Source organism: Ostrea edulis, chromosome 3, assembly GCF_947568905.1.
Source record: "Ostrea edulis chromosome 3, xbOstEdul1.1, whole genome shotgun sequence".
NCBI lineage: Eukaryota > Metazoa > Mollusca > Bivalvia > Ostreida > Ostreidae > Ostrea > Ostrea edulis.
Genome location: NC_079166.1, coordinates 89,393,790 through 89,419,483, shown reverse-complemented (window position 1 = coordinate 89,419,483; position 25,694 = coordinate 89,393,790). Strand labels below are relative to the sequence as shown.

The following is a 25,694-nucleotide window of genomic DNA, read 5'->3' as shown; positions in this document are numbered from 1 at the left end:
ATTTCCTTCATTTTCAGTGATGAAAATTCTCATCCATTTTTGAAACTATTTGGGGCACTTTGATTGACTTTGGATGAAAAGTTCTTCGCACTTTTATTCAGTTTGTGAGTAAAATCTCCAGAGTTTACACGTCGATAAATTCTTCAAAAGAATGTTTAATCCTATAATATTATCTTGAATCAGACTTCTTTGTTCAGCAGATTTTTTTCTTTTGTTTGAGAACATTAAAGGTTGATACAACGGCAGTGCTGAAAGACAAGATCAGAATCCTTGCGAGATTCAAACAGCGCAGATCGACTCGACACTGTCACATGTTAAAAATCTCTGATCTATGCGCCAGGCAGTCAGGATTAAAATTACTACACTATATATATTACTAATGTCTATACTCCATCAGTCGCGTTGCTGCATACACATCATTTCAGAGAGAGAGAGAGAGAGAGAGAGAGAGGGCTGTCGTTAAAATTTTTATGCCTCAAAAATAACTTTGCGTTATATAGTTGCGATTCATAATTTAATCAACATCACAATGCCCATTCAATCAAATGTAATCTTTTTAAATTTCAAATTATCAATTATGCACTCAAACTAAAGAAGAAAAAAAAGGGTGATTTTATTCGTAAAACCCAGGAGTTTCCAGGACCTCAATGCGACCCCAGGCCGATTTTGTGTACACTTCATTTTCTTTCTGGCTACGCACCTGTCCATCTGTATCTGATTGATTGTTTTGCTGTTTTCCGCCACACTCAAGAATTTTTCAATTATCTGGTTGTGCCCAGTTTTATTGGTGGAAGAGAGAACCCAGATACAATGTACCTGGGAAGAGACAACCGACCTTTCGAAAGTAAACTGGGAAACTTTCTCACTTACCGGCGCGAGCGGGGTTCGAACCCGCGCCAACAGAGGTGAGAGGCCGTGTGATATTGAGTGCGATGCTTTAACCACTCGGCCACAGAGCCCCCCCCCCCCACCCCCATCTGTATCTGTATGGGTACGTCGAAGCTACCAATTCTGGCTTTTCTACGACGGTGAGAGAGCTACACGTGTGACGGTCTTTTTGACACAGACTGTCGAGGGCGGTCTTGAATGCCTCGACAGTTTTAGGACACACTATATGTTCTTCAAGCCGGTTTCCATTCACGTGTCTCGAAAGGAAGCCGGCCAATATGATGAGGTGTCATGCATCCTTAACGAAATTCCACTCTCCTGTGACGTCATAAGATTTCGCAATTTCAGTGATTTAACAATATTTATGCATGGCAGGAATATAAATTTTGTTGGAGTCTTTTTCAATATTTATTGTAAAAAATCTTGTTAGTCCTAAGATATTTCAAAAGTCTAAGTTATATATGAATGATTAATTATATGTTTTCAAAAATTGAATCCAAGGGCAATAACACTGTTTTTGTTAAATTATCTACCACGTCCATTTAAAAAATGAATATCACATCTGAGCTGTTCATGGTCAATATGAACGAATTTGTATTTGAGGCAAATTGTGTGAATCGCTCTAGTTATGTGTGTTAATTGATAAAACATTTATCGATACCGCAATTTTATCATTTTTATTTGTAACTAAGATATATTATTTGAAAAATTAACAATCAAATATAGGATTGAACCTATAATTCTAGAAGGGTGGAATTACCTTAAATCTCAATCATGGAATACTATTCATTCAATTGTCCCATGCATGGGCGGTAGTCAATCTCTTTTTACACCAGTTTCGTGGGTAGTGGTCACTGGTGGTGGTGGTGTGTGTATACAGTACTTGGCCATAAGTAAGTTCCCGAAGAAGATTTCACTATGTATCATACAAAACCATATATTTTCAAACAATTTTTCTGAACGCATTTCTCAATCAATTCTGATGAAATAAAAAGCACTGATCTCAGAAGTATGAATCACAATATCATCTAATAATTTCAGAATAATTATATATGATAATCTATTGTAAAGATATGACAATTTTAATCCGAAGTTTAATTTGAGAGTACTTACTCTTTATATAAGTATGTGTATGTGTAATTTTGGAATTAAAAAAAATTACATTATGAATAAAATGTTATCTCTTTGCAATATTTCATTGTAACATTGTTTTAAATATAACAGTTACTTTTGATATTTTTAAACAAAATGGTTTTTATTTCATCCACATAGAGGGGAAATTGGCTCCAAGAAAAGATTTTGATTAAAGATGGATTTACATGAAATATATAGAGAACATTTTCTGTGGGAACTTACTATGGCCAAGTACTGTATAAGTGTGTGTGTGGTGGGGTTGTTATATTCCGATTTATTTGCTATAAACAATTTTCAGCTTATCATTAAATTAAATGGATTACAATGCGCAAAATGTCAATATTTATACTCAGTCTGCCCGATACAACGTACTTCTTTCGAGATTTGTGACATTGGTAAAAAAAAAAAAAAAAATTAGGGGACACCCGGGTTCGAACCGGGGACCTCTCGATCTGCAGTCGAATGCTCTACCACTGAGCTATATCCCCATATCCAGGATCTCGAACGTAAACAAAAACAAATTCTTGATTTGCATAATCTGACTACTCCTTTCATACAATATTTTAAAAAGACCACATTATTTTCTTTAGATATTTGTCAAATTATCATCCATGATTCTGATAAACGGAAAGATTGGACAGTACATTCGTAATTTTGTAATCTTCCATATCCGTAATACTTACCGTTCCGGTTTCGGAATTTACATTTTATTTTGCCATAACACGTGGGTCAAAAAACTCATGGTATGACAGGAGTGGGATAAACGACAACAGGAACAGAGGAGAGAAGAAGCAATTTTATAAACAAATGACATTCAGGGTAAGTGATTAAGCCACGGAAAACAAATAGTTCGCCTAACAGGATTGCCACTTGGGGGGGGGGGGGGGGGGGGGGGGGTATGCATGTTGCTGTGGATCCAGTTATATGTATAGCACAGGCACAGGCGCTTGTTTAATAGATTTCTATATAATATTATAAAAAGCATAGATTACGAAGCCTATGGAGCAAGCACCTGTGAGTTTTCTGCTTGTAACTACAGTACTGTATGAGGAGAAACGTAAAATATTGATAGAGCTCTCTCTCCAATTACTAGACTTCACTAAATCATATATCAGGGATGAACTTTCTAATATTTGATATGCATAATCAAGCTTAACACAATTATTATATTTAATAAAAATAACATTTCCAACTTAAATCATCCCTTGCCCCATCGGGCAAGTGTGTATTGAGTTTCACTTGTCCGAACTGGGTTTTCACTTACCTCGGGCAATCAGACAACCGTTATTATTATATGATTGAATAATTCCTAGCTCTCTAATCAAAAACAGCAATAATTGTATAGTGTCGATCCCTGATGTAGATCACATGACATATTGTTTGTTCCTCTCGTTTTAATCATTGATTTGGTCCATGCAGGGTTCCAACTTCGACTAAATACCTGTGGGGCGAAGTGGACCTCTGAATAAGAAATCATTTAAAATTTTTAGCCCGGGACATGAAATTTTATTAGCCCACACATATGAAATTGAATAACATGTTTTTGTTTACAAGAAAAAAGAAACATCAGGTCACATTGCAATTTGATTACAGAATTAAAATATCAATATTCAAATTCTATTTCTATTTCCGTAATTGTTTCAACCATTTCTCTCTCTCTTTAGTTTCCACTCTCATTTCGTAAACCTAGCAAAAATATCACAGTTCATGGACTTCATGATCTTCGCGGCGTCCAACTTCAACACACGCTTCTTTAGATTTTTTTATGTGATTTCGAAAGTTCTCAGAATTACAATGCTGACTTGGGCAAGATGTCACAAAGATTGGACTTTCGTGTCATGTTTTGTACACACAGCACATGTCATATCCCCTTTTCACCATATTCGAGTCATATTCTCTTCCTTCTTTCTACTTTGAAAAAACAGACACTTCTATTTGTTTGAAGTAACCCTTGCGTTCTTCAACTTCTCTTGGTTTACATTTTGGAAGGTTTGATATCCCAGGAATGGCTTGCAAAGTATCAAAATCTCAACCAGTAATCAAACTTCGTTTATGTTAAGACTCGGATCAGTCAGAGAGAAAATTGTTGATCCGACAATTACAGTCCCCAAACAGGTGATGAGAACAGAAATTTGAGTTGCCCACAAGCAAAAGTATAGTCGCCAATGCAAGTAGGTGAGCGGTAATTTGAAACCCTGTCCATGTAGATCACATGACATATTGTTTGTTCCTCTCATCCTGATCAATGATTGGTCCATGTAGATCACATGACATATTTTTTGTTCCTTTCATCCTGATTATTGATTTGGTCAATGTAGATCACAGTAATGGTGTCGTGATTTTATAATGTATATCACAGTAATGGTGTCGTGATTTTATAATGTAGATCACAGTAATGGTGTCGTGATTTTATAATGTATATCACAATAATGGTGTCGTGATTTTATAATGTAGATCATGGTAATGGTGTCGTGATTTTATAATGTAGATCACAGTAATGGTGTCGTGATTTTATAATGTAGATCACAGTAATGGTGTCGTGATCATTATGTTTTATAATGCAGATGAAGAAATCCAGAAGTAACAGAGAAATGACTCCTCAAAATGAACGCAGGGACACAGACACGGTAAGATTCTCAACAGACTCTGATTTAATCAGTATGTAGTCAGGTAGGCAGTCTTCACTGGTCAGTTGGTCTAAATCACATTTCTATGTCACAGGTCAGTTGGACTCTAATGGCGCTCACATTTCTATATCACTGGTCAGTTGGACTCTAATGGAGCTCACATTTCTATGTCACTTGGACTCTAATGGAGCTCACATTTCTATGTCACTTGGACTCTAATGGAGCTCACATTTCTATGTCACTGGTCAGTTGGTCTAATGGAGCTCACATTTCTATGTCACTTGGACTCTAATGGAGCTCACATTTCTATGTCACTTGGACTCTAATGGAGCTCACATTTCTATGTCACTGGTCAGTTGGTCTAATGGAGCTCACATTTCTATGTCACTGGTCAGTTGGACTCTAATGGAGCTCACATTTCTATGTCACTGGTCAGTTGGTCTAGTGGAGCTCACATTTTCATTATTTTAAGAAATGCTCTATATTCAGGTACTAGTTGTGAATCATTTCCTGGCTAGCTATTTTAGATCAGTATTGAAATTGAACTACCTTGTCAGATCTAAAATGCTAGTAATGAGTCAGCAAGTAACAGCTAGAGTGAAATAAAGATGACAGAAATTTTGTCCACTCCAAGATTCTCTAAGATGTTACTGGAACGTTTGTTGTTGATATGTGATCAAACCTCATTATCTCAAACTCAATGAAACAAATTTTAGATATCCAAGGATTCAAGATATTGAGGGTAAAAGATTTAAAGAATAAGTGGTAATAGGACTTCCGAATCACTTCGACATATTCATGGTATTTGATATATTGGTGTTTGAGATACCAAAGTTCAGCTGTATTTCAAATGAAGTAGACCAAGTTCTCTATGACATGGTGAACAACAAATTATTTGATATGAACACTTTCAAACACTGAATCGTGTTGTTTTGGAATTTCTAGACTCTGCAGACATTAGGACGGTTACTGACAGAACCAGAGCATGTGGAGAGAATTTGTCAGTTGTGCAGAAGGAACATCCTAGATCTCATATATCGGGCTCGAGATGTCATCAGCGAGATACAGGACGAGAACTCTCGGGTCAAGAAACAGCGGACGTTCTGTGTGGTCCTGGCTAGGGTGCTGGAGACTTGTCCCTACATCACAGGGTAAAGTAGTAAACAAATCAGAATACTTACCACTCCCTACATCACAGGGTAATGTAGTAAACAAATCAGAATACTGACCACTCCCTACATCACAGGATAATATAGTAAACAAATCAGAATATTGACCACTCCCTACATCACAGGGTAAAGTAGTAAACAAATCAGAATACTGACCACTCCCTACATCACAGGGTAAAGTAGTAAACAAATCAGAATACTGACCACTCCCTACATCACAGGGTAAAGTGGTAAACAAATCAGAATATTGACCACTCCCTACATCACAGTTTAATGTAGTAAACAAATCAGAATACTGACCACTCCCTACATCACAGGGTAAAGTAGTAAACAAATCAGAATATTGACCACTCCCTACATCACAGGGTAAAGTAGTAAACAAATAAGAATATTGACCACTCCCTACATCACAGGGTAAAGTAGTAAACAAATCAGAATACTGACCACTCCCTACATCACAGGATAATGTAGTAAACAAATCAGAATACTGACCACTCCCTACATCACAGGGTAAAGTAGTAAACAAATCAGAATACTGACCACTCCCTACATCACAGGGTAAAGTAGTAAACAAATCAGAATACTGACCACTCCCTACATCACAGTTTAATGTAGTAAACAAATCAGAATACTGACCACTCCCTACATCACAGGGTAAAGTAGTAAACAAATCAGAATCTTATAAACACTGTCAGAGATTCTATAACATATATAAGTTAAATCAAATTTACACATTGAATTTTATTTCTGTCATATGTCTAGTTACTTAATTTTGTTTGTACTTTTTTGACATTATCATTCTGGTACAGAAACAGATGCTACACTAAGATCTAATGACATCACATTGAGGGTCACGATCTGATAACTGGAGATAATGAATAATCATGAGACTGATATCTTTTAATTTGTCTGAATTATTGCAAGAATCCATTGTAGTAGTACGTTATGATGTGTCTGTAGTGTATAGATGTAGAAATTAGATATTTCTGGATATATAACAACTAAATAGTTGCAATATTATAACCAATCATTTAAAAAAACTGTGTTACAGGTTTGCAGACGGCTATGTGAGGTCATGTGACAACTTCCTTCATGATGGAGATGACTTACCTCTGTCAGTGAGTACTTTTTTACTGTACAGTAGTGTCAGTGAGTACTTTTTACTGTACAGTAGTGTCAGTGAGTCAGTGAGTACTTTTTTACTGTGCAGTAGTGTCAGTGAGTACTTTTTTACTGTACAGTAGTGTCAGTGAGTACTTTTTTACTGTACAGTAGTGTCAGTGAATCAGTGAGTACTTTTTTACTGTACAGTAGTGTCAGTGAGTACTTTTTTACTGTACAGTAGTGTCAGTGAGTACTTTTTTACTGTACAGTAGTGTCAGTGAGTACTTTTTTACTGTACAGTAGTGTCAGTGAGTACTTTTTTACTGTACAGTAGTGTCAGTGAGTCAGTGAGTACTTTTTTACTGTACAGTAGTGTCAGTGAGTACTTTTTTACTGTACAGTAGTGTCAGTGAGTCAGTGAGTACTTTTTTACTGTACAGTAGTGTCAGTGAGTACTTTTTTACTATACAGTAGTGTCAGTGAGTCAATGAGTACCTCTTTACTGTACAGTAGTGTCAGTGAGTCAGTGAGGACTTTTTACTGTAGTGTTAGTGAGTACTTTTTTATTGTAGTGTCAGTGAGTACTTTAGTGTCAATGAGTACTTTTTTTTATTTGATATAGGACCAGTAAGATACTTTTGACTATAGTGAATATACTTGCATCAAATGTGTTGCACAAATTCTGAAATACTATCTATTTTGTTGTGATAAAAAAAAATATAAAATGCTTGGAATGTGACAAAACAAAAGTCTATTCTCATAAATTTATTACAACTTTTACATATTGCAGTTTGTCATCGACCTGAGTAAAGCAGCCTTGACCTTAACTCACAGTCTTCCCAGCATTCCATTTGACCTACTTACGCTCCTTGAATTCATGACAGGAGAAGCAAACAAGCCTGAAGGAAAAATATTATGGTGAATTACAGCGATGATTGTGTTAAATTTCATTTTCAGTCATGATTTTGTTACTTTTAGTGGTAATATTGTTATATTATGTCATCTTACACTATTTATACTATCCTTGTTCTTGCTGTAGGAATATCATAGGTGCATTGGGGGAAGTAATTCGGTTGTCAGGGAAACAGAAGAAGAACCTGTTACTAAAGATGATGTCATTAAAGATGACGAAGATCGGGTCAGAGAGTGGAGTGTCCCGTCCAAAGAAGAAGAAACTCAGCAAGAAGGACCGAGGTGGCCGTAACAGTGGAGACGGTCAATTGAACATTGGGGGGCTAAGGTCTCTGGACAACGCTGACCAGGACCTGGAGCTCGCTAGGTATGATGATTTGTAGAATGTGAAAAGAAATCATTGCCCTGTTTCAGATTTTAATCTGTTGGTTCATTTTGATATTGATCTCCATACAAGCTGTACAATGGGGGAGGCAAGTGTGTCTGTTTATCTGTCCATCTGTCTGAAAGTTTTCAAAAAGTCTTCATAGAATATTCTCCCTTTGTAAATAAGCATTGACATTAAATCAAATAAATGTAATTTTGTACTGGGGACTTAAATTTACTGATTTGCTGGACATTGGACTTAATTAACTTGGAATGTATGTCAGTGCATGTCTTATATAGATGCAACAAAGGGTTGGCTGAATACCAACAAAGACCTGTGTAATCCCCATTATTAAAGAGACACAAATTATCCTGATTGTTAAGCTCGGACTGATCCCTTGGGGATCTGGGTTAGAATAGGTCTTCAGTTCCCCTTACTTGTCGGAAGAGGTGACTAAATTGTATAGTCCTTCAGATGAGAAAAATCGAGGCCTTGTGTCACAGCAGGTGTGGCATGATAAAGATCCCTCCCTGCTCAAAGTGCTGAGCATAGGCCTAAATTTTGTAGCCCTTCACCCGCAATGATGACATCTCCGTATGAGTTAAACATTCTCGAGTGGGACATTAAACAATATGCAACCAACCAACTAACCTTGAACTGTATGTAGAGGAGCTGAATTTTCACTCTATAATACCTTATAAATGTTGTTGAACTACACACCTTCACTAGGATACAGTAAAACTTTATGTCCATGAATTTTCTCTGATTATACTAAGCTGGTTTTACTGTAGGAGTTGTTATATCTGATTATACTAAGCTGGTTTTTCTGTAGTTGTTATATCTGATTATACTAAGCTGGTTTTTCTGTAGTTGTTATATCTGATTATACTAAGCTGGTTTTACTGTAGGAGTTGTTATATCTGATTATACTAAGCTGGTTTTTCTGTAGTTGTTATATCTGATTATACTAAGCTGGTTTTTCTGTAGTTGTTATATCTGATTATACTAAGCTGGTTTTACTGTAGGAGTTGTTATATCTGATTATACTAAGCTGGTTTTACTGTAGGAGTTGTTATATCTGATTATACTAAGCTGGTTTTACTGTAGGAGTTGTTATATCTGGTTATACTAAGCTGGTTTTACTGTAGGAGTTGTTATATCTGGTTATACTAAGCTGGTTTTACTGTAGGAGTTGTTATATCTGATTATACTAAGCTGGTTTTACTGTAGGAGTTGTTATATCTGGTTATACTAAGCTGGTTTTACTGTAGGAGTTGTTATATCTGATTATACTAAGCTGGTTTTACTGTAGGAGTTGTTATATCTGGTTATACTAAGCTGGTTTTACTGTAGGAGTTGTTATATCTGGTTATACTAAGCTGGTTTTACTGTAGGAGTTGTTATATCTGGTTATACTAAGCTGGTTTTTCTGTAGTTGTTATATCTGGTTATACTAAGCTGGTTTTACTGTAGGAGTTGTTATATCTGGTTATACTAAGCTGGTTTTACTGTAGGAGTTGTTATATCTGGTTATACTAAGCTGGTTTTACTGTAGGAGTTGTTATATCTGATTATACTAAGCTGGGTTAGCATCTTTTTGACCATATGGTAAAACCCATCGCCTTGTATGGCTGCGAGATATGGGGAACACTTTCAACACGCATGCTGGAAAAAGACAGAGATTTATGTGATATCTATAAAAATTGGGAGGTAGAAAACCTGAATATTAAGTTTTGTAAACATCTACTGGGTGCCGGTAAAAGAAGTACTAATATTGCAATAATCTCTGAATTGGGTAGATATCCTATGTTCTGCTCTATAATCCAAAGTATTTTACTATATTGGCATAGACTTGAGAATTGCCCAGAATCATCCCTGTTATACAGTGCTTATACAGAGAATATCAATCTGAATTCATATAATATAAATTGTTGGTACAAAAACGTTAATTATTTTAAGGAAAAAATGGGCATTTTGGTACCCAATTGTAAAAATCTCAAATTCTCATTTTTCAAAAAACAAATGAAGAATCAGGTACGGAAACAATTTTTACTTTACTGGTCAAAACGACATGAAGAGGGTCAGAAATCAGGAAAACTCACAACATATTTTTCGTATAAAGAAAACTTTACTATGGAAAGTTATATATTTTTAGAATCCCTAGAATTAAGAAAAACTCTATGTAGATTTCGAATTAGTGTACATGACCTTCGAATTGAAAGAGGAAGATATGAATTTACAAAAACCAATTCTGGCCATAAGATTTCTTTAGAAAGAAACAAAAGAATATGTGAATTATGTAACCTTAATTGTGTTGAAGATGAATTTCATTTCCTTACTGATTGTCCATTCTATGTTGAAGAGAGAAATATGTTTTTTAATGGTATATACAAGCTCAACAAACATTTTATCTATCTAACAAATAAGGACACATTTACTTGGTTGATGATTAATGAAGACAAACCAGTAATTGTCAAATTGAGCGAATATTTAGTGCAAACTTTCAGAAAAAGAAGTGATGCTTTAAAACTGCAAAAATCATTATAGTTTATAATTCATATATTGGTATAATACTGATACTGTCCATCCACTTGTATATATACATGATTAGCAATTCGTATATGTTTGTACTTGTTTCTCCAACATGCTGCATCCACACGCAGTTTGCAGTCTATGTAACCTGTAGTTAATGTTGTAAACTTTCTTTCTTTTTTGAATTTCCTTCTTTATAAAATGTCTTACTGTTATGCCCTCTGGGCCCAAAATTGGAATAAATTTATCTTATCTTATCTAAGCTGGTTTTACTGTAGGAGTTGTTATATCTTATTATACTAAGCTGGTTTTACTGTATGTACATGATCTCTAGGAGTTGTTATATCTGTTTTTAGCTCACCTGAACCGAAGGTTCAAGTGAGCTTTTCTGATCACATTTTGTCCGGCGTCCGTCTGTCTGTCTGTCCGTCTGTAAACTTTTCACATTTTCATCTTCTTCTCATGAACCACTAGGCCAATTTCAACCAAACATGGCCAAAAGGCATCCTTGAGTGAAGGGCTTTCAAGTTTGTTCAAATGAAGGGCCATGTCCCTTTCAAAGGGGAGATAATCACAAAAATGCAAAAATAGGGTGGGGTCATTTAAAAATCTTCTTCTCAAGAACCACTGGGCCAGAAGAGCTGAAATTTACCTGAAAGCTTCCTGACATATTGCAGATTAAAGTTTGTTCAAATCATGGCCCCCGGTGGTAGGATGGGCCACAAGGGGGATCAAAGTTTTACATACAAATATATAGGTAAAAACTTTAAAAATCTTCTTCTCAAGAACCACTAACCCAGGACATAATGCAGATTCAAGTTTGTTCAAATCATGGGCCCTGGGGGTTGGATGGGACCACAATAGGGGATCAAAGTTTTACATACAAATATATAGGAAAAATCTTCTTATCAAGAACCACTGAGCCAGAAAAGCTGATTTTTACATGAAAACTTTCTGACATAGTGCAGATTCAAGTTTGTTCAAATCATGGCCCTCGGGGGTAGGATGGGGCCACAAGGGGGATCAAAGTTTTACATACAATATATAGTTCAAATCTTTTTCTCAATGACCACTGAGCCAGAAAAGCTGATTTTTACATGAAAACTTTCTGACATAGTCCAGATTCAAGTTTGTTCAAATCATGGCCCCAGGGGGTAGGATGGGGCCACAAGTGGGGGGGGGGGGGTCAAAGTTTTACATACAAATATAGGAAAAAGCTTCAAAAATCTTCTTCTCAAGAACCATTGGGCCAAAGAAGTTGACATTTACATGAAAGCTTTCTGACATAGTGTAGATTCAAGTTTGCAAAGGGTAGTTTGGGCCATAATAGGGACTAAGGTTATGTTAAGCTGGTTTTACTGTATGTTTACTCTTGACTTTTTCAGAATTTATGAACCAACAATCTGTTGTTCTCAGCAATCTGTTATAACATCGAGACTGGGATCATTGTCTGCACAGGAAATGACATCAGCCATACAGAAACTGGAAGTGCAAGACGATCTGCTTCACAAGGATGTGGTCCGAGTGGCTGGGCTACTGCTGCCACGGGTCACAGAAAGGCAGAAAGAGGTCAGTCACAGAGATAGATCATGATTATAGGGAGTCAGAAATAGGTCAGGTCACAGGGAGGCAGAAATAGGTCATGTCATAAAGAGACAGAAATAGGTCACAGGGAGGCAGAAATAGGTCAGGTCACAGGGAGGCAGAAATAGGTCAGGTCATTGGGAGTCAGAAATAGGTCAGGTCATAGGGAGACAGAAATAGGTCAGCTCACAGAGTCAGAAATAGGTCAGGTCACAGGGAGTCAGAAATAGGTCAGGTCACAGAGAGTCAGAAATAGGTCAGAGTCTCAGTTTCTGAACCCACTGATGTAAAACAATTAATTTACTCGTATGTGTCAGAGCGCTGTTAAATTATATGTTAATTGAAAACCTCGCGCATGCTTCAGCTTAAGAAATACTATAACAGGGAAAAGACTGACATAACCAGTGGGGTTCAGATACTGAGAGATAAATATCTTCTGTTTGTTCTTTCCCAAAATGAGGTTCATTATACCCCCCGCAACTTGTTATACCCCCTGCAACAAGTTGCAGGGAGGGGGGGGGGTATACTGGAATCGGGTTGTCCGTCCGTTCGTCTGTAGACGCAATGGTTTCCGGGCTCTAAAGCATTATCCTTTCCACCTACCGTCACCATATCATATATATGGACTACCCATAGGATGAAGATGTTCCCTATCGATTTTGGGGTCAAAAGGTCAAAGGTCAAGCGCACTGGACATCGAAGTAGCAATATGGTTTCTGGGCTCTAAAGCGTTATCCTTTCCACCTACAGTCACCATATCATACATATGGACTACCCTTGGGATGAAGATGTTCCCTATCGATTTTGGGGTCAAAAGGTCAAAGGTCAAGCGCACTGGACATCGAAGTAGCAATATGGTTTCCGGGCTCTAAAGCGTTATCCTTTCCACCTACAGTCACCATATCATACATATGGACTACCCATGGGATGAAGATGTGCCCTATCGATTTTGGGGTCAAAAAGTCAAAGGTCACGCGCACTGGACATCGAAGTAGCAATATGGTTCAGTTTGTCATGCCATTTGTTTTTTACACTCAGAAAAGAGGTAGTTTATACCTATTACCAACACCCTTTGGGAGATTGGGGTAAGCGGGGGGTATTCTTAGTGAGCATTGCTCACAGTACATCTTGTTATATCTGATGCATGTAATGAGCTGATTTGCAGAAAAGTTGCTCAAGTTAACACGGAAATTAGGTTTCATGGACAAATGCTGAATATTGAAACCACGACAGAATCAGAGACCAAATAATAGTTCCGATATTCTGTATTTATTTGATAGATTTTTGTTTTGTTTGATGATAATTAAACAAAATGAAATATGCACAAAATTTAAAAATTATTATTATACATTATTGTTATGAATTGTGACTTGGGTGAAATTTTTATATGTCATTTTGATTTACTGATCACAGATTTTGTCATTTTGTATGTTAGGAATAAACAAAATTTTCAAAATTAACGTAGGACTCGAGTAATCTGGTCCCTGTCCCTTCAATGATGGCCAATCTACGAAGTCTAACCCTGGCTGTGGCGGCAGGCACTCCGGTACTACTACAAGGACCAGTTGGTAGTGGAAAAACCAGTCTGGTTCAACATCTGGCTGTGAAGGTTGGCAGGGAGAGTGCACCAGATTTCATGAAAATTCAACTCGGGGACCAGACAGACAGCAAGGTAACAGTCCTCAGGACACTCTAGTTACAGTCTATAAATAGTAACACTCTAGTTACAGGTTATAAATAGTAACACTAGTTACAGTATATGAATAGTAACACTCTAGTTACAGTATATGAATAGTGACACTCTAGTTACAGGTTATAAATAGTAATACTCTAGTTACAGGCTATAAATAGTAACACTCTAGTTACAGTATATAAATAGTAACACTCTAGTTAGTCTATAAATAGTAACACTCTAGTTACAGTATATGAATAGTGACACTCTAGTTACAGGTTATAAATAGTAATACTCTAGTTACAGGCTATAAATAGTAACACTCTAGTTACAGTATATAAATAGTAACACTCTAGTTAGTCTATAAATAGTAACACTCTAGTTACAGTATATGAATAGTAACATTCTAGTTACAGGTTATAAATAGTAATACTCTAGTTATACCCCCCGCAACAAGTTGTGGGGGGTATACTGGAATCGGGTTGTCCGTCTGTCCGTCCCTCCGTCCGTCTGTAGACGCTATGGTTTCCGGGCTCTAAAGCGTTTTCCTTTCCACCTACAGTCACCATATTATACATATGGACTACCCATGGGATGAAGCTGTTCCCTATCGATTTTGGGGTCAAAAGGTCAAAGGTCACGTGCACTGGACATCGAAGTAGCAATATGGTTTCCATTTAAATTCTTTAACGGCTTTTTTCATCGCATGGAGATGCTGTGTTCCTATATAATCCATTTCTCCCTACAAACGAGAATACCCAAGGTTTGTCGTGCCATTTGTTTTTTACACTCAGAAGAGAGGTAGTTTATACCTATTACCAACACCCTTTGGGAGATTGGGGTAAGCGGGGGATATTCTTAGTGAGCATTGCTGACAGTACCTCTTGTTACAGGCTATAAATAGTAACACTCTAGTTATAGTCTATAAATAGTAATACTCTAGTTAGTCTATAAATAGTAACACTCTAGTTACAGTCTATAAATAGTAAAACTCTAGTTATAGTATATGATTTGTAACACTCTAGTTACAGTCTGTAAATAGTAACACTCTATGTAAACATGTGACTGTTTTAACGGCACTCAGATTGAAAGTACAAAAATAACGATACAGACGCGACTTTTTCTATGAATTTAATAGAGCAATGAATAAATAAAGTTAAATGATAAATATTCCATGGCGATACAATTTATGCATCTTTTCCTTCATTTCCGAAGTTAAAAAATATTCATTTTCTTTTATTCCAATGTGTTCGTAAGTCATTAAACAATTCCTTGTTTAAACTAACCCCATAATAAAACAAATAATTCCGGAAAAAATCAAAGCATGCAGGTCATGCCTAGCGTTTCGTGCAGACCGTTCACAACCCTCTCACCGCCCAAAAATATTTCAATCTTTCCCGACAAGAAGTTTCTTAAAATCATTTTATCTGTTTTCATACACATGTATATAAAATGTATAGGTTTATTCAACATCTGTCTTTGAGAAGAGGCCTGGAATATACAAATTGCAAATGTATTTTAACAACACTCAGAATGAGTGTACAAAAATATCGAAACAGACGTGACCATTTCATATTCAGTTCCAATGAATTTAATAGAGCAACGAATCAATAAAATTTGATTAATCAATATTCCGTGACGATATGATTTTTGCATATTTTTCTTTCTTTCCGAAATAAAAAAAATCATTTGTTTTCATTCCGACGTGTTCTTAAGTCATTGATCTAATAAGCAAAAATGAAATTTACCTCGTCATACATGTACATGAGCAATAATTTTAAAATGAATCATTATCATTTCTTTCTCAACCTTTTTTTAATATCTAGAATACTGCAATTATATTGAAACTACAATGTATTTGACCAAATATTACCGAAAAAATCACAGCATGCAGGCCACGCCTACCGTTTCGTGCAGACCGTTCACAAAGCGTGCAAGCCACGCCTATTAAGTGGTCAGCGTTTCGTGCAAAGCGTTTCGTGCAAACCGTTCACCGTTTTGTGCAGATCATTCAGCGTTTTGTGCAAACCGTTCACCATTCCGTGCAAGAATCGTTTCGTACCGTTCCATGCAAGTGGTGTAGTAGTACGCTTCAGGGTCTGTACTTATAAAAAGTTGACAAGTCCACCGGACTTCTTAAATTATGATTTTCACTGACCCGACCTTAAAGTTCACTGGCCTCGGTATTCGGACCACTGCGTGAGTTTTCATGAAGACTGCAATCTATAAAATAGCATTTTGTGTGTTTCTTAGAACACTTTTGTTACACTATCACTATGAATAGCATTGACCTGGTTTTGTGAGTTTTTAATAGCACTCTAGCTACAGGTTATAAATAGCATTGACCTGATTTTGTAGGCCTTGTTGGGTACATACCACTGTACAGATATTCCAGGGGAGTTTGTGTGGCGGCCGGGAATCCTGATGCACGCGGTGACGGAAGGTCATTGGGTCCTTCTGGAGGACGTGGATTACGCCCCAATGGATGTCGTCTCGGTACTTCTACCCCTCCTGGAGCGGGGGGTCCTATCTGTCCCTGGTCATGGCGATAACATCACCGCTCACCCGCAGTTCAGGATGTTTGCCACGCAGAGGTACAGAGGCTAGTAATACCAGCACTTGTACTTACATGCCTCCATAATCGAATGATTCTGAGGCATAAGCTTTTGTTCTGTCTGTCTGTTTGTCTGCAAAACTTTAACCTTGACCTCAACTTTTGAATGGTTAGTGCTAAGGCTTTCAAATTTCACATGTATATTCCTTGATATCAAGATTTTTGACATCATGACCTTGATGTTTGACCTACTTTTAAAAGAATTTAACTTTAGTGATTGGTTTTATATGGATAGTGATAGGGCGTTCATATTTCACATGTGTATTCCGTGTAATTAGACCTTTCTTTTACTTTGCTGCCATACAGGGTTATCAGTGTTTCACAAACACATCTTGTTTTAAAATAATTTTCTGTTTTGTACCTTGACACTGACATACCGCCTCAGCAGACGAGAGACTTTGTGTCTAGTGTTCAGTTTGGTGCTATGCTGCACATTACAGGTTGCTAGGAGGTAGTACTGGCTGGCACAGACAACAGAGCAACAGCTCGGTGTTGCTGGAGAAGATGTGGACCAAGATCACCATTCAGCCGCTGTCTCGGGACGAGCTCCACGAGGTCATCAACACAATCTATCCCCAGCTGACCACTGTGACTGACCGTCTGCTGGACATCTACTTCCTGTTGTCGGCCGGAAAACACGAGGTCAGGGAAGAGGATGTACAAACGGCAGGAAAGTTCCTATCGAACGAAGGTCGCCTCATATCCACCAGGTACCGTATTTATATACATGTACCTCAATATCCACCAGGTACAGTGTTTACAAACCCCAGTGTCTATGAAGTACCATATTTATAGAACTGAATGTCCACCAGCTACCCATGTTAAGTTTTATAGATCGCTGGTCACAACAATGTCATTCTGTTCTGGGCAGTAAACAAATCACTTCAAGCTTTGTCTCAGTTACTGAATCGTCTCATATCTGGATGGGGATGTAAACAAATCACTTCAAGCTTTATCTCAGTTACTGAATCGTCTCAGTTCTGGAGGGTTTTCCTGGATTAGCAATTTTCTAATTGAGTGATTTAGGTTTTTGTTGGGAATTTTGAAAATTTCATTCTGTACTTGAACTTTTTTATTCAAGTACAGTCACTGTGTGATGTTATTGTCTTTAATTTTGAATAGAACTGAATGATTATGTCGTAATGGGTACTTTTATTTGTTCAGAGATCTGTTGAACTGGTGTCGACGGATTGCTGCGGATTTTCAGATCCAAGAAACATCCACAGCTGGCCTGGTCCTACAGGAGTCCTTGGATTGTTTCGCGGCCTGTATTCCTAATCTACAGAGACGGATCTTAGTAGCCCAGGCGATCGGAGCTAAGCTGAATGTCACTCCGGATCGGGTGAGAATGCGACTTTTTAACAGATGGGCTTCTGAGCTGACCAGTGATTGTGACTCAGTGCTTATGAGTTCCATTCAGATTTTGTTTGCTGCCATTTGATTTTTGCTATTTTAACTATAGAGAAAAAGTCTTGGTAAAAATCTGTAGTGAATATAATCTTTATATTCAGATTCGACACACAAACTGTTTTATATTCAGAATTGACACACAAACTGTTTTATATTCAGATTCGACATACAAACTGTTCTATATTCAGATTTGACACACAAACTGTTTAAGTTAAGAAAAGCCAGAGTGGAATTGGATTTAGACAACAAACTATTGAAATTAACAAATTTACAGCTGATTACAGTGAAATGTGGCAGTGAGTGCAGCATCTAAATAGAGCAGAAAATTAGATGTTGTGGTATAGTGGATATAACATCTGAACAGAGTAGAATATCAGATAGATGTTGTGACATGATGGATATAACAGCTTATTATGCGCACTGTACAATGTATGTAAGGAATTATGAGATTATCCAATATCCTCTTTGTGACCATTTCCACAGGTGAAATTTTTAATTTTCACTGTCGGCTGCAGTCAAGAGTAACTTCACGATGATGTTGTTTTAATTTATTGATTTCAGGCGGAATATTATTGTACCAATAACCTTGATTAACTTCACGATGATGTTGATTTCCTTTTTTTATTTCAGGCGGAATATTACTGTACCAGGTATAAACCCAGCACGGAGATCACGGTGGAGAAATTGACAATCGGTCGGGTCAGTCTGACCAGGCGACTACTGGACCCTACACTTGCCTTAGTCAGGTCAGTAGTCACTGAGGGAGTAGGGGTTTTATTTGAGGGGGGAGGGGTCAGTGTAAATGATATCTGCTTTGTGGTTGGAAAGAGTTACAAGTTTAGGATAGCTTACTATATTGTGCCGATACACTATACAGCTCAGAGAACAGGATATATGGGTACAGATACAAACCTACACTAAATTTACAGTGTAACAGGATGTATGGACACAGATAACAAACCTACACTAAATTTACAGTGTGACAGGATGTATGGACACAGATAACAAACCTACACTAAATTTACAGTGTTACAGGATGTATGGACACAGATAACAAACCTACACTAAATTTACAGTGTGACAGGATGTATGGACACAGATAAAAAACTTACACTAAATTTACAGTGTGACAGGATGTATGGACACAGGTAACAAACCTACACTAAATTTACAGTGTAACAGGATGTATGGACACAGGTAACCTACACTAAATTTACAGTGTGACAGGATGTATGGGCACAGATAACCTACGCTAAATTTACAGTGTAACAGAATGTATGGACACAGATAACAAACCTACACTAAATTTACAGTGTGACAGGATGTATGGGCACAGATAACCTACACTAAATTTACAGTGTAACAGGATGTATGGACACAGGTAACCTACACTAAATTTACAGTGTGTTACAGGATGTATGGACACAGATAACAAACCTACACTAAATTTACAGTGTGACAGGATGTATGGACACAGATAACCTACGCTAAATTTACAGTGTAACAGAATGTATGGACACAGATAACAAACCTACACTAAATTTACAGTGTGACAGGATGTATGGACACAGATAACCTACGCTAAATTTACAGTGTAACAGGATGTATGGACACAGATAACAAACCTACACTAAATTTACAGTGTGACAGGATGTATGGACACAGATAACCTACGCTAAATTTACAGTGTAACAGGATGTATGGACACAGATAACAAACCTACACTAAATTTACAGTGTGTAACATGATGTATGGACACAGGTACAAACCTACACTAAATTTACAGTGTAACAGGATGTATGGACACAGATAACAAACCTACACTAAATTTACAGTGTGTAACAGGATGTATGGACACAGGTACAAACCTACACTAAATTTACAGTGTAACAGGATGTATAGACACAGATACAAACCTACACTAAATTTACAGTGTGTTCAATCGACATTGAATTTGTCGATTGAAATTGCTGTGTTCCATGTTAAGTCAAATGTAATATAGTGCTTATATCTCAGACCATTAAGTTTTGAATGCTGATATTTCTATATTCACCCAATGAAATTCTGTCAATCTACCTGTTATATATATTTCTATATTCACCCAATGAAATTCTGTCAATCTAGCTGTTATATACATTTCTGTATTCACCCAATGAAATTCTGTCAATCTACCTGTTATATATATTCCATGTTCACATGTCTAATACACCCCGCAGATTTTATTTATTATCAGAAGTTGTTTGGTGAACGAGCAAAGATTGTCTTCTCTTGTGTTCTTTTATAAGAATTACTGGGAAATATTGAACGCATGGAACACAGAGGATTATTTTGATTATTTAGGAAAGAAGATAATTGCCAATTTCTACTTCTTTAGACAGAGGACATGCAATTTATAAAGGATTATTTCTATTTTGTACAGATTTGTTTTTTGGTGACACAGAATTTCTAAAGTGTTATTCTTTTTGTACAGATTTGTTTTATGTTGACCTTCAGTAAAGGACATCAGTTCTGAGGTCATCTCTGTACAACATTCATTTCCAACTGCTTATTCTTAGTAACTGAATGTAACTGTTATTTTACTTTATAAGTGGGTACTTAGTAACTGTTATTTTTATATAGTGCTTACTTAATTATTTGATTTCAGAGCCAGGACCACATTCTCCTTTACACGACAGGCCTCGGCTCTACTGGAGAGGGTTGCCATGGCAGTGAAGGAAAATGAGCCGGTTTTATTGGTCGGTGAAACCGGGACTGGCAAAACGTCGAGTGTGCAGTATCTGGCATCAGAACTAGGTCAGTGTACAGCACCACAACTCAGGCTTATGTTTACCGCTGTTCTCGTCGGTAAAACTTTTAAAGCTGTATGGTCCGAATTACAATATTTTTTTCCCATCTCGTAAAAACGCTATTAAATTATCGCATGTAGGTAGTTATGAGGCTGTATGACATTTCATACATTATTTCACCTGTTTTAACCCAAATTATCTGATTTTAAATCGATGTTTACAAATAACAGCGTCACTATGCCATTTCAATCGACAGTCACATGACCAGTTCAAACATTTAGATCATCGGTGGTCTTTTCTGTATAAAGCTGTGTATTTTGTTACAACAGAACCGTGCCATAAGTTTAATAGAAATAAAAATATCAAATACCTCTTAGTAATTCGTTGTTTTACTCTCTTTCAGCCTTAAAATTAAACAGTTGCAGTCTATCCGAAAGTTTTTTGGACCACACAGGACATTCAGTCCTGTGTAATCAATGAACACACCAGACCGAACCAAATTTTGTCAGACCGAAAAACCTAATGTAAAAAAGTGAAACACGTGAAAATGCAAAACCAAGGAAATCTTATTTATTATACTATTAATACTATACCAGGGATCCCTCCCGTATAATACTTTAGATGGTCCATACAGTTTTAATCACATTCATTTACGTATTTGGATTTGTGTGATATTTTTGACTTATAACAAACATTTAAATGACTCCACGTCAAAATAGTAAAGCTCAAAACCAGACACTGAGACATCGGACATTCTGGTCCGGTGTAAAAAATGATGCATCGGACCTGAGGCACTGCACATCGGTCAGGTCCGACGTTCCGATGTCTTTCGCATAGACTGCAACGTATGAGTTAATACATCATGTTGGGATTCCCCTGATGCATGTGGGTCTATTTATAGACGTCTATTATGGGATGATTTATATGTATACCACACTACATTTACTTTCTAAATAATATTCTCACTGTTTTCTTTTACATGCAGATGTTTTCAAGCATGTAATTAAGGGAAAGTTAATAACTTTATAAAGTAATTAATCTGCTTTAAAGTAATTATGTACAAAAATAATACATGAAGATAGGGTCATACAGCTTTAAGGAAATATCATTTACAATACCTCCCGTGAACTATTGGATTGATAAATAAAAACTGAAATCCTGTAAAAAGATGTAAATAACATTGGGTAGAATAGATTAATGTAACAACTGTCTCACGGTATTTATCTCCCCTTGTATGTTGTTGTTCATGTAGAATAAATTAAATAGGAAGTAGATTAGCTTAATGTAACAACTTTCTCACAGTATTTGTCTTTCTTTGTAAATTTGTGTTTGACATGTACATGTAGACGTACCCTTCATTGCTGAGAATGTCTTTAATTTCAATGTCTGCCTGGTTTTTCTTCAGGTCACAAGCTGCGTGTTATTAACATGAATCAGCAGAGTGACAGCTCAGATCTACTGGGAGGGTAAGTCAAATCTGGCACTGTTACAATCAAAGTTTACTAATACTGGAGGGTAAGTCAAATCCCACAATACTACAATCAAAGTTTACAAATACTTTAGGGTAAGTTAAATCTCGCACTACTACAATCAAAGTTTACAAATACTGCTCTGCTAGTGATACAATGGTGTTAAACATTAATGTGACAGTGATACAATGATGTAAAACATTAATGTGACCGTAATACAATGATGTAAAACATTAATGTGACTGTGATACAGTGATGTAAAACATTAATGTGACCGTGATACAGTGATGTAAAACATTAATGTGACCGTGATACAGTGATGTAAAACATTAATGTGACTGTGATACAATGATGTAAAACATTAATGTGACTGTGATACAGTGATGTAAAACATTAATGTGACCGTGATACAATGATGTAAAACATTAATGTGACCGTGATACAATGATGTAAAACATTAATGTGACCGTGATACAATGATGTAAAACATTAATGTGACCGTGATACAGTGATGTAAAACATTAATGTGACTGTGATACAATGATGTAAAACATTAATGTGACTGTGATACAATGGTGTTAAACATTAATGTGACTGTGATACAGTGATGTAAAACATTAATGTGACTATGATACAATGATGTAAAACATTAATGTGACTGTGATACAATGATGTAAAACATTAATGTGACCGTAATACAATGATGTAAAACATTAATGTGACCGTGATACAGTGATGTAAAACATTAATGTGACCGTGATACAGTGATGTAAAACATTAATGTGACCGTGATACAATGATGTAAAACATTAATGTGACCGTGATACAGTGATGTAAAACATTAATGTGACCGTGATACAGTGGTGTTAAACATTAATGTGACCGTGATACAGTGGTGTTAAACATTAATGTGACCGTGATACAGTGATGTAAAACATTAATGTGACCGTGATACAGTGATGTAAAACATTAATGTGACCGTGATACAATGATGTAAAACATTAATGTGACCGTGATACAATGATGTAAAACATTAATGTGACTGTGATACAATGATGTAAAACATTAATGTGACCGTGATACAGTGATGTAAAACATTAATGTGACCGTGATACAATGATGTAAAACATTAATGTGACTGTGATATAATGATGTAAAACATTAATGTGACTGTGATACAGTGATGTAAAACATTAATGTGATTGTGATACAATGATGTAAAACATTAATGTGACCGTGATACAGTGATGTAAAACATTAATGTGACTGTGATACAGTGATGTAAAACATTAATGTGACTGTGATACAATGATGTAAAACATTAATGTGACTGTGATACAATGATGTAAAACATTAATGTGACTGTGATGATACAGTGATGTAAAACATTAATGTGACCGTGATACAGTGATGTAAAACATTAATGTGACCGTGATACAGTGATGTAAAACATTAATGTGACCGTGATACAGTGATGTAAAACATTAATGTGACCGTGATACAATGATGTACATATGTACTTGTTTGTTGCTTGTTGTTTCTGATTTTTGGGTTGTCCTTGTAGGTTCAAACCGATGGATCTGAAACTTATTGTGAGGCCGGTGAAGGAAGAATTTGAGACCCTCTTCTGTGCCACATTCTCTGCAGTAGAAAATGCCAAATTCCTGAGTCATATACAGGTCTGTATCAGATTCCTTGGTCATATCCAGGTGTATATTGAATTTGTGGGTCATATTTAGGTCTATATTGAATTTGTGGGTCATATTTAGGTTTGTATTAAATTCCTGGTCATATTTAGGTCTGTATTAAATTCCTTGGTCATATTTAGTTCTGCATTACATTCCTGGGTCATATTTAGGTCTCTATTGAATTCCTGGGTGATATTTAGGTCTATATTAAATTTTTGGGTCATATTTAGGTCTTTATTAAATTCCTGGGTCATGTCCAGCTCTGTATTAAATTCCTTGGTCATATTTAGATCTGTATTAAATTCCTGGGTCATATTTAGGTCGATATTAAATTCCTGGGTCATGTTTCGGTCTATATTAAATTCCTGGGTCATGTTTAGATCTGTATTACATTCCTGAGTCATATTTAAGTCTTTATTAAATTCCTGGGTCATGTTTCGGTCTGTATTAAATTCCAAAGTCATGTTTAGGTCTGTATTAAATTCCAGAGTCATGTTTAGGTCGATATTGAATTCCTGGGTCATGTTTAGGTCTGTATTAAATTCCAGAGTCATGTTTAGGTCTGTATTAAATTCCAGAGTCATGTTTAGGTCTGTATTACATTCCTGGGTCATGTTTAGGTCGATATTGAATTCCTGGGTCATGTATTGGAAGAGATGATAGATGAGGAAATACACTTTTTGATACATGTACAATACATTTATTATAAATACATACGGAAATCCAAGGCATCTCTAGGGTACCGTATATACTCGCCTATAAGTCGGTCCGCCTATAAGTCGGTTGTATTTTTTAAGGTTAATTTGTAGGAATTTGCCATTGACCCGCTTATAAGTCGGTACAAATTTTTGTCAGAATCGGTTGACAATTTCAAGTCAATGCTCTAGTGTTTTTACCTATGTTTCAAAAAATATTTTGAGAAATTAATAATTATGAGGTGCTCAATATCCAAGCCATATCTGTTTGGGGTTTAAACGCAACCCTTGATCTATTATGGACAATGATTTCTTGTTTACCTAAGCATGGTCTCCTAATTACCAGTACCCGCCAACGTGTTTACTTAGTGGCACGTGCCTCGCGAAAACTGTTATTGTGGGATTCCGGTATAATTCATTGTATCAACAATAGAGTTTTTAAGAGTCAAGAATGATGATCTAAATTATCTGTTAATAATATTCAATCTTTTATGAAATATATTTCAGACGGTAAACATATGAATATTTCAATATTAAATCGGGTTCGTAATTCAATTTTACCGATAAACGATAGATTAGTTGAATTGAAAGTATCAGTTACCGGTATGTAAATAATTTTGAACTAGATAAAAATATGTAAATACTTGTACTTTATACATAATTTTAAAATACATAAACAATACAATATGTCTAGATATTTGTGAACAATAATCATTTGTGTGGCAGTCCATGATAATCGTCGGAGTTGTTTAAAAAACACTACATTACGCCGCCCAGAAAAATACCAATCTTCTTAGGACGCGCCTATAAGTCGGACATAGTGTTTTGGACCAAAAATTGACTCCCAAAAATCCGACTTATAGGCGAGTACAGTGTATATACGGTAGACTTCTTAAAAGAATTACATAGTTGATTCTCTACCACAAATACTTCAGTTTATTTTCATTTCATCTGGATCCTTGTACTGCTGTCTCTATGATAGATAACATATTTTAAAGCAACCCGGCCATTTCTGTTCTTGAATCAAATTTTGATCTTTAGTT

The 25,694-nt window shown here is 36.3% G+C and overlaps 1 protein-coding gene and 1 non-coding gene across 4 annotated transcripts in view; one reads left to right on the top strand and one right to left on the bottom strand.

Moving 5' to 3' along the window:
* Positions 1 to 2,438: 2,438 nt before the first annotated feature.
* On the bottom strand, positions 2,439 to 2,510 carry Trnac-gca (transfer RNA cysteine (anticodon GCA)). Its single transcript has one exon. It is a non-coding gene; the product is annotated as a tRNA-Cys (tRNA).
* Positions 2,511 to 2,718: 208 nt separating this feature from the next.
* LOC125673676 (midasin-like) overlaps positions 2,719 to 25,694 on the top strand; it is a 111,545-nt gene continuing 88,569 nt past the window's right edge. For all 3 annotated transcript variants that reach the window (XM_056159350.1, XM_056159349.1, XM_056159351.1), the window contains exons 1-15: positions 2,719 to 2,841; positions 4,587 to 4,649; positions 5,595 to 5,800; positions 6,870 to 6,936; positions 7,713 to 7,840; positions 7,962 to 8,201; positions 12,119 to 12,302; positions 13,783 to 13,989; positions 16,348 to 16,583; positions 17,044 to 17,313; positions 17,768 to 17,945; positions 18,644 to 18,759; positions 20,658 to 20,806; positions 22,205 to 22,265; positions 23,833 to 23,947. In XM_056159350.1, the coding sequence (XP_056015325.1) occupies positions 2,830 to 2,841; positions 4,587 to 4,649; positions 5,595 to 5,800; positions 6,870 to 6,936; positions 7,713 to 7,840; positions 7,962 to 8,201; positions 12,119 to 12,302; positions 13,783 to 13,989; positions 16,348 to 16,583; positions 17,044 to 17,313; positions 17,768 to 17,945; positions 18,644 to 18,759; positions 20,658 to 20,806; positions 22,205 to 22,265; positions 23,833 to 23,947 (2,232 nt within the window). In that variant the 5' untranslated portion in view covers positions 2,719 to 2,829. The remainder of the gene's footprint in view (positions 2,842 to 4,586; positions 4,650 to 5,594; positions 5,801 to 6,869; positions 6,937 to 7,712; positions 7,841 to 7,961; positions 8,202 to 12,118; positions 12,303 to 13,782; positions 13,990 to 16,347; positions 16,584 to 17,043; positions 17,314 to 17,767; positions 17,946 to 18,643; positions 18,760 to 20,657; positions 20,807 to 22,204; positions 22,266 to 23,832; positions 23,948 to 25,694) is intronic.